Below are 17,020 nucleotides of genomic sequence, written 5' to 3'. Positions count from 1 at the left end.
GGACTCGATGGACGTGAGTCTGAGTGAACTCCGGGAGATGGTGATGGACAGGGATGCCTGGCGTGCTGCGATTCATGGGGTCGCAAAGAGTCGGACACGACTGAGCGACTGAACTGAACTAAACTTGCCATGGGCGGAGTTCCTGACGCTGGCTCCCGGCAGATTCCTGGGACGGGAAGTTCCAATGGAGAAGGGATAGGCGATTCACTTCAGTACTCTTGGGCGTCCCTGGTGGCTCAGCTGGTAAAGAATCCGCCTGCAATGCGAGAGACCTGGGTTAGATGCTTGGGTTGGGAAGATCCCCTGGAGAAGGCAAAGGCTCCCCACTCCAGTATTCTGGCTTGGAGAATTCCATGGACTGTATAGTCCATGGGGTCGCAAAGAGTTGGACACAACTGCGCGACTTTCACTTTAGAAATAAATTATTCTTTGTTCATCTTTAAATAATTAAGCATACACCCTGCAGCCCATTGTTCTTCACCCTTGGAGCTGCGCTTGGAGAGTCTTATGATAATATGCTTTCCATTCTGTCCAGTTCTTTCACTGTTTGGTGTGGACGCATCAGTTACTTTATGTCAGGCTTCTGTTACTGCAAACTATTTCCCGAGACCTGAGAATTTCTTCTGACAATGTTAAAACAATTGTTTAAAAAACATACACTCTTTAAAAAAGCATGTTCTATTGTATCTTGGATCTTCACAGTATAATTCACTCAATGTGTTGCTTTTGGAAGTGATCTTTAAAGGGTTTTGTGAGGAAAGGGGTCCTCCCAGCGGGCCTGACTGCCGTCCTCCGAGAGGCCCACGTGCGGGGCTGGTGTCCAGGAGCTGGGGTGTCGGGAGGGCCCCCAGCTCCCCCACGGATGGGGGCTCCCTGTGCCTGCGTGCTCTGTCTGTGCTCACACCCTCCTCCCTGGGGCTGGATTGAGTGTCTGCCCAGCAGAGGGGCCCGCAGGGCCAGCCCCCAGTAAGAACCGCGGCTCTGAGTCTGTGACAAGCTTCCCTGGGGACACGTGTCTCTGTGGGTCCGTGTGTGTCCTCGGGACGGGGTTCTGGAAGCTGGGGCCCGTCTCCCCTGGACCCCACCCCCTCCCCCACTGGACCTTCTCCCATTGCTGGTTCTGCTTCTCAGCTTCTCACTGCGATGGATCGGAGCCGAGAGGACCAGCATGCCCGGTCCTGTGCGTCCTCCTGCTGGGACCCGGGGTGGCCTTGGGGACCCCGACCCGGGTTTGTTTCTGGTGACAACCAGTCCTTTTCACTGTGCAGTCGTGCCCGTGGGACAGTGAAGTGCGGATTCCCGTGCTCTCCTTGCTTGTCTCGTCTGTTCCGTGGGGTGGCCTCCATCCTGCAGGACTTGTTTCAGACTGGGGTGTTCTCTCCACACCACGCCTTGTTCAAAATCGATTACTGGAGAGAGGGCGGTGGATGTGAGAGAGAACCAGCGGACGGCCCTTCCTGGGGGCCGACTTGGTGTGGACGGCAGTGGTGATGGAAGCCAGGCTGGACTAGGGCGGCCGCTCTGCCCTGGGCTCTGCACCGCCCCCAGGGCGGGGTGGGGGCCCACTGGAGCGCTGCGGGTCCCAGGACGCGCCTCTCCGCATCCAGACCCGAGGGGGCAGCTTCTGCTGGAGTCCTGTGCTCCTCACACCGGGAGTGGGGTGGGCCGAGGTGGGGGTCGGAAGGACAGCAGGCCTGCCCCTCAAGAGGGCCCCTTGGGCTGCACAGCGACCGCGCCCCTCCTGCGCATTGACCCCGCGGCGGCTGTGCTGGGAGCTGTGCGTTCGTGATTAAGCAAGCACGCCGTACAGGGTGCGATCTTCAACAACCAGCTCTCTCTTCTTCTTCCTCCGCAGGGCGCCCCTCCCAGGAGACCGAGGGCCATGGGCCGGCCGACAGGGTGAGCGATGCGCCGGGCGCGGCAGACATGTTCCGAGCGGGGGACCCGGCGCCCCCGCGCCTGCGCAGCGTGGAGGTGGCCCGGGGCCGCGCCGGCTACGGCTTCACGCTCTCGGGCCAGGCGCCCTGCGTGCTCAGCTGCGTCCTCAGGGGCAGCCCCGCCGACCTCGTGGGCCTCCGCGCCGGCGACCAGATCCTGGCGGTCAACGAGATCAACGTGAAGAAAGCGTCCCACGAAGACGTGGTGAAGTTAATCGGGAAGTGCTCTGGGGTCCTGCACATGGTGATCGCGGAGGGCGGCGGCCACCTGGAGTCCTGCTCCAGTGACGAGGAGGTAGGCTTTTACGAAGGAAAAGGCTGGCTGAAGCCCAAGCTCGACTCGAAGGCTTTAGGAATAAACAGGGCAGAGAGGGTTGTTGAGGAAATGCAGTCCGGAGGGATTTTCAACATGATCTTTGAAAACCCTGGCCTTCGAGCCAGCAGCTTGGAGCCCCTGAAGCTGAAGCAGAGGTCGCTTTCAGAGTCGGCCACCGGCCAGTGTGACCTTGCCCACGAGAGTGCAGGTAATCTGCATCCCAGCCTGCGTTCTAAGCAGGAGACGCCCAAAGCGGGGAACCACGGTTCTGCTTTCGGCTCGGGGCTGGAGGCTCCTGAGGACTTTGGGCTGGATGCCAGTATTCTCAACGTGGCCATGGTCGTGGGCTACCTGGGCTCCATCGAGCTGCCGTCTGCCGGCTGCAGCCTGGAGTCGGACAGCGTGCAGGCCATCCGGGGCTGCCTGCGGCGCCTGCGGGCCGAGCAGAAGATCCACTCGCTGGTGGCCATGCAGGTGATGCACGACTGCGTGCAGCTGTGCACGGACAAGGCGGCCGTGCTGGCCCGCTACCCGGCCGAGAGGCTGGCTTTCAGCGCCGTGTGCCCCGACGACAGGAGGTTTTTTGGGCTGGTGACCACGCAGGCGGGCGACGACGGGAGCCTGGCGCAGGAGGAGGACGGTGTCCTGCGGACGTCCTGCCACGTGTTCATGGTGGACCCCGACTTGTTCAGCCACAAGATCCACCAGGGCATCGCCCGGCGTTTCGGGTTTGAGTGCACGGCCGACCCGGACACCAACGGCTGCCTGGAGTTCCCCGCGTCCTCGCTGCCCGTGCTGCAGTTCGTCTCGGTGCTCTACCGGGACATGGGCGAGCTGATCGAGGGCGTGCGGGCCCGGGCCTTCGCCGACGGGGACGCCGACGCCCACCAGAACGCCAGCACCAGCAGCAACAGCGATAGCGGCATCGGGAACTTCAGCCCCGAGGACGGGAGCGGCCGCGTGCTCGTGGTGGGCCTGGGCGCCGCCTGCAGCCGGCACGGCCCCGGCGGGAGGGGCCCCCAGCCCTGGGCCGCCCCCTGGAACGGGGCCTTCTGTCTTGAGCCCGAGGGCGCCCTGTGCGAGGCCGCCCCGCAGGCTGACAGGCGCCGGGACCTCAGTAAGCACCTGGGGCCCGCGCCGCACGCGGAGGGCCCGCCTGCCCCGCTGAGGGGCCCGGTCCCGCCCTCCCGGAGGGGCGCCGCGGGCCCGAGCAGTGGCTCCGGCCAGCGGTGGCTGCCGGTCCACGTACTCCGGCAGTGGCAGTGCGGGCACGTCAGCGACCAGGAGTCTTACACCGACTCCACGGACGGCTGGTCCAGCGTCAACTGCGGCACGCTGCCCCCGCCCATGAGCAAGATTCCGGCCGACCGCTACCGTGTGGAGGGCAGCCCGGCCCAGCCCCCACCCAGCACCCAGCGCAGGGACTGGGCCAGGAAGGCCCTTGGCGTGCAGAACATCCTCGGCCCCCATCGAAGTGCCAGGAAGACCAAGGCAGACAAGAAGGTGAGCCTGGAGGGAGGGGCGGGGAGGCTGGTGTGGCTCCCGACTCGGTCAGTCACCGATGGACGCTGCCACCTGCGTGGCCCGCTTCCTCCCGGCCAGCCCGGGTGGCCCCTGGCGGCCTCATGGCACCTCCCTTGGGTTCACCCAGGCTCCGGGTGGGGCCCAAGCGGCTGTTGGGTGGGACGGGTGGCGGTGGAGGGGCGGTGAGCGCCCGGTCAGGGTGAGGCCCTCCTCCTCACTTCCCACCCTTTCCTGCTGCGGCGGGTGCCACGGGGGCAGGTTCCGGACGCTCAGCCTGCTCCCTTCAGGATGGGGAGCTTCCCCACAGCATTTCCTCCACACAGGAGGTGCTGCTACGAGAAAATGCCAGCTGAAGTGGGCCACAGACAGCTCGGGGCAGGCTTGGACTGTATGTGTGTGAGTCCCTTCAGTTCAGTTCAGTTCAGTCGCTCAGTCGTGTCCGACTCTTTGCGACCCCACGAATCGCAGCATGCCAGGCCTCCCTGTCCATCACCAACTCCCGGAGTTCGTTCAGATTCACGTTCATCGAGTCAGTGATGCCATCCAGCCATCTCATCCTCTGTCGTCCCCTTCTCCTCCTGCCCCTAATCCCTCCCAGCATCAGAGTCTTTTCCAGTGAGTCAACTCTTCACATGAGGTGGCCAAAGTACTAGAGTTTCAGCTTTAGCATCATTCCTTCCAAAGAAATCCCAGGACTGATCTCCTTTAGGATAGACTGGTTGGATCTCCTTGCAGTCCAAGGGACTCTCAAGAGTCTTCTCCAACAACACAGTTCAAATGCATCAATTCTTCGGCGCTCAGCCTTCTTCACAGTCCAGCTCTCACATCCATACATGACCACAGGAAAAACCATAGCCTTGACTAGACGGACCTTAGTTGGCAAAGTAATCTCTCTGCTTTTCAATATACTATCTAGGTTGGTGATAACTTTTCTTCCAAGAAGTAAGTGTCTTTTAACTTCCTGGCTGCAGTCACCATCTGCAGTGATTTTGGAGCCCAAAAAAATAAAGTCTGACACTGTTTCCACTGTTTCCCCATCTATTTCCCATGAAGTGATGGGACCGGATGCCATGATCTTCGTTTACTGATTGTTGAGCTTTAAGCCAACTTTTTCACTCTCCTCTTTGACTTTCATTAAGAGGCTTTTTAGTTCCTCTTTACTTTCTGCCATAAGGGCGGTGTCATCTGCATATCTGAGGTTATTGATATTTCTCCTGGCAATGTTGATTCCAGCTTGTGTTTCTTCCAGTCCAGCGTTTCTCATGATGTACTCTGCATAGAAGTTAAATAAGCAGGGTGACAATATACAGCCTTGTCGTATTCCTTTTCCTGTTTGAAACCTGTCTGTTCCATGTCCAGTTCTAACTGTTGCTTCCTGGCCTGCATACAGATTTCTCAAGAGGCAGGTCAGGTGGTCTGGTATTCTCATCTCTCACAGAATTTTCCACAGTTTTTTGTGATCCACACAGTCAAAGGCTTTGGCGTAGACAATAAAGCAGAAATAGATGTTTTTCTGGAACTCTCTTGGTCTTTCGATGATCCAGCAGATGTTGGCAATTTGATCTCTGGTTTCTCTGCCTTTTCTAAAACCAGCTTGAACATCAGGGAGTTCACGGTTCACGTATTGCTGAAGCCTGGCTTGGAGAATTTTGAGCATGACTTTACTAGCGTGTGAGATGAGTGCAATTGTGCGGTAGTTTGAGCATTCTTTGGCATTGCGTTTCTTTGGGATTGGAATGAAAACTGACGTTGTCCAGTCCTGTGGCCACTGCTGAGTTTTCCAAATTTCCTGCTGGCATATTGAGTGCAGCACTTTCACAGCATCATCTTTCAGGATCTGAAATAGCTCAACTGCAATTCCATCACCTCCACGAGTTTTGTTCGTAGTGATGCTTTCTAAGGCCCACTTGACTTCACATTCCAGGATGTCTGGCTCTAGATAGTGATCACACCATCGTGATTATCTGGGTCATGAAGATCTTTTTTGTGTCATGCCCAATTCTTTGCAACCCCATGGACTGTAGCCCGCCAGGCTCCTCTGTCCATGAGATTTCCTAGGCAAGAATACTGGAGTGGGGTACCATTTCCTCCTCCAGGGGTCCTCCTGACCCAAAATTGGCAGGTGGGTTCTGTACCATCTGAGCCAGACTGGGCCCCCAGCAGGCGCTGGCAGGAAGGCTGAGACGTGGGCTGCCTGCTGGAACCAGATAGGCTGGCTCGCAGCTCAGCTGGTCTGAGAGGAACTGTTCTCAGAGGACCTTTGTGATTTAAAGTACCTTTTCTGTGTTTGTTCGCACCTTTGTTCCCAGAAGCTGAAAATCCCAGGAAGGTGTTGGTGGGTCGGGTGGGGTCAGAGTAGAGGAGGGGCTGGGCTGTGGAGTCTGAGGCTGTCCTCCTCGAGACGCGACCCCTTCCCCGGTCGTTGTGAGACACTTGGAAGGAGACTTCGAGAGGAGAGGCGCCTCTCAGGGTTTTCCTCCCACGACGGCCGGGCGACCCTGGGCTGTGTCTGAGCGCAGACCCGGGCGTTTGAAAACACGGGTGTGATCACAGGGCCTGAGCACGTTGCCACAGTGGCCGGGCTCGGGGGTTCTGCCCTTGAGGGCCCCGCCCCCAGTTCCCCGGATCTGAGCTGCCCGGCCGGGGTCACCTTCCCACCCGCTCCCGCTGGGCCGCCTGCGGCGTGGACGGGTGGGCGGCAGCTTCCGCCTGGGCATCCCCATTGGGTCGAGGAGGGGCTGGGGAGGAGAGGCCCCGGAAGGTGGCCGAAGCATTATCTGAAGTATAGGCGTTGGCCCTCACTTTGAGTACGTCCCCGCGAGGGGTCTCTCTCCACGGCCGCGGTGTCGGGGAGCCGTCACGCTGACAGGAGCGCAGGGCGTCCGTCCGTCTGGCGGACAGCAGTGCGCCTCACGTCTGTCCACTTGGTGGGAAGTGCCCGCCGCCCCGGCCCGCTCCGTGCGGCCTCAGCTCCTCGGGGGCGGGGGTCTGACCTCAGGGACCCCAAGACAGTGGTGCTGTGCTTGTCGAGGCAGGTGACTGCTCCTGCAGGGGCTAAGGACTTGTCTGAGGTCAGCCGTCAGAATGAAGCAGGTTCATGATTCAAACCTTGGGCTTCTTTCTGTTTTGCAGGAGACTGTCTTTTAGAGCCAATTTAGGTTTATAATGAAGTTGAGGGGAAGGCGCGGCGTGTCCTCTGCCTCAAAGGTGTGCGGCCTCCCCTCCGTCCCCGTTCCCCCCAGGGGGACCTTGTCATCATCAGCAGACCCGGACTCCACAGTTTCTCCTAGGGTCCCTCCTGTGGTGTGTATTCTGTGGGCTTGCGCAAACGCATAAGGCCGTGTCTTCACCATCGTGGATCATGCAGAGTGGTGTGCACTGCCGTGAATCCCCTCCGTGCTCTGCCTGCCCCTCCCTCCCTCCCGTCGGCCCCGGGCCATCGTGCAGGCTTTTACCGTCTGCACTGCCCGCTCTTTGGGAATGCCAGCACAGCACAGGGCATGCAGCTTCTCACAGTGCTTCTTTCAGTCAGTGACGTGCCTTTAAGTAAAAGCCTTGTCTTTCCATGGCACGCCAGTTCATTTTCCTTCAGCACCAACGATACTCCGTAGTCTGGAGGCATCATATTTATCCGTTGTCATCCTGAAGGACACTGGGTGCTTCCAGGTTCTGGCAGCTATGAATAAAGCTGATCTAAACACCTGTGTGCAGGCTTCTGTGTGGGTGTAACTTTTTAACTCCTGTGGGTAAGTGCCAAGGCAGTGAGACTGCTGAATTGTGGGCTCAGGATGTGTGTTCTGCTTTGTAAGAAAGTATCTTCCAAACTGGCTGCACCATTTTGCATTTCTGCCAGCAAGGATGAAAGTTTCTGTTGCTTCATGTTCTGGCCCCGATTGCATGTCAGTGTTCAGCATTTTTGCCATTCTGACACTTGTGTGGTGGTATCTCATTGTTTTAACTTGCATCTCTCTGATGCCATGTTATGTTGAATGTCTTTTTCTATACTTACTTGTCATCCGGGTATCTTTGGTGAGGTGTCAGTTAAGGTCTTTGGCCCATTTTGTATCAGATTGTTTGGCCACACTGCATGGCACGTGGGGTCTTAGTCTCTCTCGACCAGGGATCAGACCCACGCCCTCTGCACTGGAAGCGTGAAGTCTTAACCACTGGGCTGCTGGGGGAGCCCTGAGTCCTGGATTGTTTTGTTTTCTTACCGTAGAGTTTTAAGAGTTGCTTCTTTGTTTTGGATAATGGTCCTTCATCACATGTGTCCTTTGCAAATATTTTTTCCCGTTCTGTGAGTTGTCTTCATTCTCTTGATACCATGTTTCACAGAGTAAAAGTTCTTTATTTTGGTGAAGTCCAGCGGCTTATCAATTCTTTCTTTGATGGATCGTGTCTTTGGTGTTGTGCCAAACACATCACTGAACCCATGGTCATCTAGGTTTTCTCCTGTGCCATCTTCTAGGAGTTTTTTGATTTTTTGTTTTACACCGACGTCTATGATCTACTTGGAGTTAATTTTCTGAAGGGTGTGAGGTCTGTGTCTAGATTCAGTTTTTGGCTGTGGATACCTGTTGTTCCAGCACCCTTTAGAAAAGACTATCATTGTTCTCTTGTATTATCTTTGACCCTTTGTCAGGGATCAGTGGTCTGTACTTAGGAGGGTCTTGGACTTCTTTTTAATGTTCTTTCACCTTGAACAAAAATGTATTGAAAACGAAGGCGTTGGCTGTTAATACTTACACTGTAACAAAAGAACAAAGCCCTTGGCATGGAAGGGATGTCTCCAGTGCTGGGGAGTGGCACGAAGCACTCACTGTTTGCAGTCTGCTTTATCTCCTTATTTGACCTGAATGGGGATGCTGTGAGCTCATCATCTTACTGATAAGGAGAGTAAGGTTTATGCTCATCCAACAACTTGCCAATAGTCAGGTGGCATTCGTCTTGCGATGCGATGGACGCACAATTTATCTAAGCAGTAATAAATTGTGGTAAGCAGTACAGTAATAAATAAGTAAGTAGTAATAGATTGTACGTTACTGCCTCCCAGCTCCCGTCTCTGGAAGTGTGTCCATTGCTCTTTGCTACGTGGGTTCTCCTCATTTTAGCACAGCCTAACCCCACGGCCCCAGCTGGAGTGGCAGAAGCTTCCAGGGTCCTAAGCTGGGGCTCCTGGTGTCCCTCCTGGCCTGGCCTGAGCTGGCGTGAGGCTTGTCTGCATCAGCAGAGGACAGGCCAGGAAGGGATGGAGGCCGGAAGTGCCAGAAATGCCAAGAGGAAGAGGCGTTAGGCGTGGGAGGGAGAGATGCCAGAGATGGCGGAGGTTGGGTAGGTGGTGTCCGGAATTGCTGTCAGTCCCTCTCCATGGAGACTGTGGCTTCAGTGTCTTACTCTGTGCAGAATCAGGCTGTGTCCTCCGGATCCGGCCGGGACACAGGAAACACGCCTGCAAGTTGAACAGGGAGAAGTTATCAGGAAGAACCAGACGAGAGTTGGCTCACCGCCGAGGGAGTGCGAATGGAGCCCTGCGGAGGAAGCAGTGGAGGGGGCGAGGGCCGGGGCTCAGCGCCCAGAGGGGCAGGCCCGCGGGGCAGCGGGCTGGGGGGTGGCGCTGGCTGCCGGGGAGCAGGCTGCCCCTGGGCGAGGGCCCTGGGGGAACGTGCCCACGCTGGCACTGCGGGAACCAGCACAGCCCTGCAGGCAGCGTGCTGTCCACACGACCCAGCTCCAGTGTCCGACGCCGGCGGAGGTGCTGAGTGCTCAGTGCTGGGAGAGAGAGCCTGGGACGCCGGCCCCACCCACCCCTGTGCCCTCTGCTGCCCTCCCCTCAGCACCGTCCCCATGCAGAGTCCTTGTGTTTGCTGATGTTCGTGAAGTGGCTTTTCCGAGCGAATTTGGTCCAGGGCCTTCTTCGTTGTATGTGGCCTCGAGGCCTTGGCATGTTTCACTTAGAGGTGAGCGGCTGACTGCGCAGAGGTTCTCCCGCATGCCTGGAGCTGGTCAGTCTCGATCTCCGCGGAGGGGCCCGGTGTGCGTGGAGCCTCCGTCACTCAGCCGGGCACCTGTCACCTGCCTGGGCCTTTGCTCCTGATGGATGGCCTCTGCCCTGCCAGCACAGCCCTGGGTGGGCACGGCCCTCTAGAGCCCCGAGGAGCTCTGCATGGCCCAGGGGACTTCTCACCAGCTTCTTTTCAGCCGCCTCGGCCGATTGTGCCCCTGAGCGGGTAGCCTGTGACCAGTGGGGGCCAACAGGCCTGACGCCAGGCTGGGAGGGGCCCCCGAGGGGCGCGCGCTCTGTCTCTACCCCCTCCACCCTCGGGTGCTCACGATTGCCTCCACACACGCTGAGCAGCTCTTTGTGTTAAATGTTCCTGTTGGATCTCCTGGCACACAGCCTTTCTATTCTGTGTGCACGAAGGAAGCCAGCTGTTAGCAGGACTCTCATCACCACCTTCGGTCACCAGTTGGTCCCCAAGTCCTGTCACCTCTGTGTCCAGACGGCCCTCTCTTCATTATGTGCCTTTACCCAGGCTTTGTCGCTGTCTCCTTGTGCTGTGTACGCTGGCTCAGTCCAGATCTCGGCTTTCTGGGACCCTTTCTGCTGTGAAGCCTGGAGGGAAAGCATTTCTGACTGTTGCCTGTGCAGGCAGACACCTCTCAGGTGTCCTGAGGCCAATGTCTGAGGTCAGCTGCCCCAGAGAGGCTCGGGTGGTGCAGGAGGGGAGGCTTTCAAGGGTGAGTCATTTCCAAACTGGCAGCAGTGGTCCTCACCGAAATATGAGTGAATAAAACATGCTTGTTGGCAGTGGAGTGAAGACGGGTGGGTTTTCATACGGTAGGCTGCTGCTGCTGCTGCTAAGTCACTTCAGTCGCGTCCGACTCTGTAAGACCCCAGAGATGGCAGCCCACCAGCTCCCCTGTCATGCGCTCATGTACAAGTGACGGGTCTCAGTCTGTTACACAGGACTTCACGTGGCCTGAACCCGCAGGGCTGTTTTCTCCGCTGGTCGGCCTGGGTGGGCTGCTCAGGGCCGGCATGGAGGCTCCCCCGTCATTAGGAGTCGTGTTCCTCCAGGGGTGTTGTTTCCGTGGTCCCACGTGTGCCTGTGCTTGAACTTGAGGTTGAAGACAGACGCTGCGCAGGGGTGAGATAGCGTCTGTCCACATTCCAGCCTGCAGAGGGACGGAGTGGGTGGCGGGAGGGGGTCTGCAGGGGTGGGGGGAAGGGGGGTCTGAGGAGGGGGGCAGGGGGCGTGGAGGCCAGGCTGGAGCTGTGGGGACCCTCTTGCTGCTCCTCTTGGGCCCAGCCTCATCACGTGGCTGCCCCTGCTGCACAGGAGGTGGGTGGGGGCAGCGCCACCGTGGGGACAGCCCTCACAGTGCAGGGAGCAGGAAAGCCAGGCACACGCGCACGTTTAACATGGTCCTGCTTTTGTGTAAAGCATTTTAATACCCCCCAAATAAACCTATGCATTTTAAAGCGTACACATGTTTATATGTCAACATATAGAAAAGATTGAAAGGAGACAGTACTGGTTACCCAGGGCAGCAGGTGAAAACTGGGAAGCATTCTGGACACTAGAATTTTATTTTTTTGTTGTTTTGATTTTTTATTATGGGAATCTAATATGTTTTACTTAACTAAAAAGAATGCATTTGAAGAAAAAGCTTAAAATTATTTTAGTAATTCTTTATTTATTAAGGTCAAAGTGAGGATTGGTGCTGGAAGCAGTATCGGTACTCCTGTGGCTTTGCTGAGGACAGGCTCATCCGTCCTCCTGGGAAGACAGTATGGGCTTCAACAGACTGACCTCTCTTCTAGTACAATGAGAGGAAGTTTTAAAATAAACTGTAAAAAAAAAAAAATCTAGAGAATACTGAAAAGGCTGGGCGAGGCCCGGTGATTTAACTGCCTCTAAAAAGATCAGCTTTGATCTCCCCGCCTTGTAAACAGTGCCCTTGCTCAGCGTTGCCTGGCTCTCTGAGAGTGGTGGAGGAAGCCAACAACGATGGGGAGAGTCAGCTGGTCTGGGAGATAACAGGGCCTGTCCCGCCCTGCCTGCCCACTGGTGAAGGTGCCTTGCCCCGGGAAGGACGTGGGGTCGCGGGGACAGGACGCGGGGACGCGGGGACGGGACGCGGCGATGGGACTTGGGGATGCGGGGACCCCGGGACGCGGGGACCCCGGGACGGGATGCGGGGATGGCACTTGGGGACGGCATGCTGGGACGCAGGGACGCAGCGGGGCAGGACGCCGGGACAGCACACTGGTACGGGACGCTGGGCCCCTCGGCTTCCCGCGCTCGCTCGTCCTGCTGGAGGTGGTCCTTCCGACCTCAAGCACCCTGTGCTCCCCCTGGGGGCAGAAGCGCTCGACCCCTCCTGGACCTGGCGGGGCAGGGCTTCCAGAGGAGCTGGACGCCGTGTGGAGCGCAGAGACGGGAGGACACCCAGGTGGAGCAGACGGGCAGCAAGGGAGCCGGCACATAGCAGGGCCGCCGCCTCCTGTTCTTCGGCTTTAGACAGGAGAAGGGAGAGTGCCAGGAAAAGGGAGAGCGTTCCCAGCTAAGTGGCCACCTTGTTCCTGCCAGAATCAGAAGGGTTTGAAGTGCTTGAATCCTGGATTGATTAGTTTTGCTGTTTCTTAAGCTTTAAAAAGCCTCCTGATGAAAGTGAAAGAGGACAGTGAAAAAGTTGGCTTAAAGCTCAACATTCAGAAAACTAAGATCATGACATCTGGTCCCATCACTTCATGGGAAGTAGATGGAGAAACAGTGGAAACAGTGTCAGACTTTATTTTTTGCTCCAAAATCACTGCAGATGGTGACTGCAGCCAGGAAATTACATAACACTTACTCCTTGGAAGGAGAGCTATGACCAACCTAGACAGCATATTCAAAAGCAGAGACATTACTTTGCCAACAGAGGTCCGTCTAGTCAAGGCTATGGTTTTTCCAGTGGTCATGTATGGATGCGAGAGTTGGACTGTGAAGGCTGAGCGCCAAAGAATTGATGCTTTTGAACTGTGGTGTTGGAGAAGACTCTTGAGAGTCCCTTGGACTGCAAGGAGATCCAACCAGTCCATCCTAAAGGAGACCAGTCCTAGGTGTTCATTGGAAGGACTGATGCTGAGCCTGAAACTCCAATGCTTTGGCCACCTGATGCGAAGAGTTGACTCATTGGCAAAGACTCTGATGCTGGGAGGGATTGGGGGCAGGAGGAGAAGGGGACGACAGAGGATGAGATGGCTGGATGGCATCACCGACTTGGTGCACATGGGTTTGGGTGGACTCTGGGAGTTGGTGATGGGCAGGGAGGCCTGGTGTGCTGCGATTCATGGGGTCACAAAGAGTCGGACACGACTGAGTGACCGAACTGAACTGAAGCTTAAAATGGCTTTATAACACAGTGTTCTGTAACTTGTTTTCTAATACTGCATATCACTTCATATTATCTTCACCTGCAGTTCGTCATGTTAGCTATAAAATAACCCATTGTGTGAGTATTCCACCACCACTACACACAGACACACACACACACAGTCACACACACACAGCCATTAACAGAATGACAGACGACACTTTGGTGAACGTTCTTGCACACGTCTCCAGGTGTGCATATGAAGGCATTTCTCGGGGTTGTCCAAAGAACAGAAGGGCGGATTTGGAGCTTTGTAGCAGGGCCGAGTGGTGAGCTTGGTCTCTGTTCCTTCGTGTCGACAGTAGACGGGTCTCTGGGGCAGGCGCAGATGGAATTGGTGACGGACGGCACTGCTGGTGTTGCGGCTCCCGGTGCCCAGTCCTTGCCCCGGACCGGAGCAGTGAGAACCGTGTCTGGTGTCCTGCACGCGCCCAGACGGGTCCAGGAGCTCAGTAAAGTTGGCTCGAATGCCCTCACCACGCAGAAGCACGCTGTCCTCCCGACAGCCCTGCGCCCGCTCCTCTAAGAGCTCAGGTTGCCCCGCGTGCTTGCCAAAACTTGCCTTGGTGAGGCTCCTCCACGTTCTGTCATCCTGTTGGTTGTAAAGCGGCATCTTGTTGTGGCTTCAGTTTGCATTCCCTCAATCACAAAGGTGTGGTTTCCTCTTTGCGGAGGGGCCTGCTGAAAACGTGGCCCATTTCGCTGCTGGGCTGTCTTCTCTGATGGTAGGAGTTACAGACTCTGGCTGTTAACCTCTGCTAGTCACGCACAGTCCCTGAGTGCTCTCTCAGTGCTGCACGCGCTGTGTCACCTTGATGAACAGAAGTGCTTGACTTTGGTGTTCTGCAGCTTGTCAGCCTCTCTCTTGCACTTGTGATTTAACACCTTCACTACTATCTTGAGCTCTGAAACATTTTCTCCTTTTTTTTCCCCCAACATTTTATGGAGTTGATTTTTGTGCATGGCACAAAAAGTGCGTGACAAGTTAATTTTTTCCTCTGTGTGGACACCTGCTTGGAGCACTAAATTCATGCTCTCAGGAGGCCCAGTGGTACCCTGTGCCGAGTGCCATGTGTCCACATGTGTGTGGGTCTCCGTTCTCTGACCCCCACTGTCAGTACCTCACCACACTTTGCTTTCAGAATTGTAGCTTTGTATCTGATGTGCCTTATCTGATCTTGGCACTGCTTGAGGCTTGCTCTTTTATACTGATTTTATAATTAGCTAATAAATTCTCAAAAAAAATTACTATTGATTGTTTTATTGGGACAGCATGTCCAGGACGAAATATCCTGTGTCCTATCCTATCCATGAAAGTGGTTATCTCTCATCATTTATTTAGATTTTATTTTCTTTCAGTAAAATCTTATAGTTGCCTTCATAAGCATTGTGGACTGCATTTATTCTTAGATTATTTGACCAGACTTATTTCTAGATACCTTACATATTTTGTTACTATTATTAATGGTACCTACGTAAAAGTTGTACATGTCATCATTTGTGACATTTAAAAGTACAGTGGGTTTGCTTCTTTCTATGTGCAGCTGCCTTGCCAGGGTTACTTCTGTTCCTACCTGTTAATACTTGTCATCATGAATGGGTGTTGGGTTTTAGTCTTTCTTTTTTGGTTCTTTTGCACTCATTGAGACAATCAGATGGCCTTCCTCATCTAAAATGCTGATATGGTATAGTATAGCGATAGAGTTTACATGTTGAGTGCAGCTTGCGTTCCTGAGATAAGCCTGGCTTGGGCTTGTCTCTCTCCACTGTGGGCGCTGGCTGCTTGTGCTCTTGTGGGATTCCGCGCCTACGCTTTAGGCTGAGACTGTCTTGTAGTTCTCCCTTCTCTCGTTGTGTAGTTTTGGTGTTAAGTTTATTCAAACCTCACAAAGTCATAAAACCAATGGTGGCATTTTTCTCCCCCTTTCTTTTTGGCATATTGAATCTTCTCTTTAAAAACCTCTGTTAGAGGTGAAATCTGTTTTGTCTGTTATACATAGCTACACAAGCCTTCTCTGAGTCAGCATTCTCTGTCTTTAATAAACTTTTCCTTTTCTTCATGTGTTAGGATTGTTAATGCGAGTGGCAGGTGGTTGGGTGTTTACCCTGATGCCGTTTGATGCTCTGAGGCTCAGGAGTAAGACTGGCATGAATGAGCTTGCTGCCGTGTGTGGTCTTGGCTCCATGGCATTGCCCTGTGCTGTCTGTGAGTCTCGGCTTCTCCTTTCCTGCCTGGTTTGTGTTTTGTTTTCAAGGCTGTTGTTGGCCTCCTTGCTTCCTTCATCACCTCCTTTATTGGCTTGGAAGTTCTGCCACAGGTTCCGCCATGTTTCTCTCTTTTAAACAAGTGTCTGTTTCCACTCTTGATGACTGCCTCTTAGACCTTATTGAATAAACAAAGCATATTCCTTAATTTTCTGTCTTGATTTGACTGTCCTTTTGTACACATTCTAACTGTTGCTTCTTGACCTGCAAGCAGGTTTCTCAGGAGACAGGTAAGATGGTCAGGTATTCCCGTCTCTCTAAGAATTTTCTACAGGTGGACCCTGGTGCTGGGAGAGGTTGAAGGCGAAAGGAGAGGAGGTGGCAGGAGAATGAGATGGCGAGGTTGGATGGCATCCTCAACTCAGTGAACGTGAGTTTGAGTAAAGTCCTCGAGAGAGTGAAGGACAGGGAAGCCCGGTGTGCTGCAGCCCATGGGGTCGCAGAGTCGGACACGACTGAGCGACTGAACAACAAGAAGCACATTTGCTCTTTCCTTTCTTGAGCAGGAGACCCAGTCTCGGCTTCTGTCTTGAGAAGGTGCTTTGCAGGGAAAAGGGGCCTTTCTTCAGCTCTCACATCACCCACCTCACCTCTGCGTGTTTGCCCAGGGCCATGTTGGAAGTGCGGTTCTGTTGGTTCTAAAGTTGATTGGATATTGGGCTCAGACTTCTTCCCGACGGCGGAGTTTGTAGGAGCCCCATTCGGCTCTTGTCCCTCAGCCCCGGAGCCCCCTCCTGTGCTGGGCTCGGGGACGGGGTCTGCGCCCTCCCCCGGGTCAGCTGGCTCGCTGCCCGGCTCTGGTTGCAGCAGCTGGGGGCCTGCAGTGCTCCTCGCTGCCCGTGTCCAGCGTGCGGTTCCCCGCCTCCCCAGGCCTCTCTGCCCGACACCAGCCGTCGCCCGTGCCCCCGAGGGCCCGAGTCCGAGGCCAGCGTCCTGCCGCACCCGCCCCGCGTCTGCCCGCAGGCTGCGACAGCTCCTCTTCCTGTGCTGCCCTGGCCTCCTGGCACCGTGGGTCCCTTTTGCCTGCTTGGTTCTCTGCTGCCTGGCTGGAGGTTCTTTAGGGGATGCTCTGTGAGGCAGTCGGGGTGGCTTTGCTTTCTGACTGGACGCTGCCTGATTCAGCAAGAGAGGTATGTCAGCTGGAAACCTCGCTCCTCAGGGTCTCCTGGGGAACCTTCAGCGGACCTGGCCTCTGCTGGAAGCTAGACGGCCCTGTGCGCTGGGCTTTGTACCCCAAGTGCTTCCGGACGGAGTGCCCGCCACATGCCCGGCACTGTCGAGTGGGGACCCAGCCCTGCCCCCCAGGGCTGCTGGCCTCGTGTCTCCATCCTTCCGTCGGGCATTCCTGGCTCTGACCGTCGAGACAAGAGCCGGGTTTGGCCCCCGCGGTCCGAGCGGGCCCTTCTCTGCCTGCTGCTTCTCAGCTGCAGGCCGAGGAGGCTGGATGGGCTGGCTCACTGCGTGGGCTACGGGAGGCCCCTCCGCGGGCGGCGGGCGGGCGGCAGCCGGGTTCTGCCCTCACCCCGCCGGCTGTCTCCCTGCTCAGGGCCCCGTC

The 17,020-nt window shown here is 55.9% G+C and overlaps 1 protein-coding gene across 2 annotated transcripts in view; it reads left to right on the top strand.

The window, feature by feature from the left end:
• The first annotated feature begins 1,515 nt into the window (after positions 1 to 1,515).
• RGS12 (regulator of G protein signaling 12) overlaps positions 1,516 to 17,020 on the top strand; it is an 86,044-nt gene continuing 70,539 nt past the window's right edge. For both annotated transcript variants that reach the window (XM_040237646.1, XM_040237644.1), the window contains exon 1: positions 1,516 to 3,756. In XM_040237646.1, coding sequence (XP_040093580.1) covers positions 1,927 to 3,756 — 1,830 coding nt within the window. In that variant the 5' untranslated portion in view covers positions 1,516 to 1,926. The remainder of the gene's footprint in view (positions 3,757 to 17,020) is intronic.

The sequence above is a fragment of the Oryx dammah genome, unplaced genomic scaffold (genome assembly GCF_014754425.2).
Source record: "Oryx dammah isolate SB20612 unplaced genomic scaffold, SCBI_Odam_1.1 HiC_scaffold_3, whole genome shotgun sequence".
Taxonomy (NCBI): Eukaryota; Metazoa; Chordata; class Mammalia; order Artiodactyla; family Bovidae; genus Oryx; species Oryx dammah.
The sequence above is the reverse complement of the archived record's forward strand: the minus strand, read 5'-3'. Positions and strand labels throughout refer to the sequence as shown.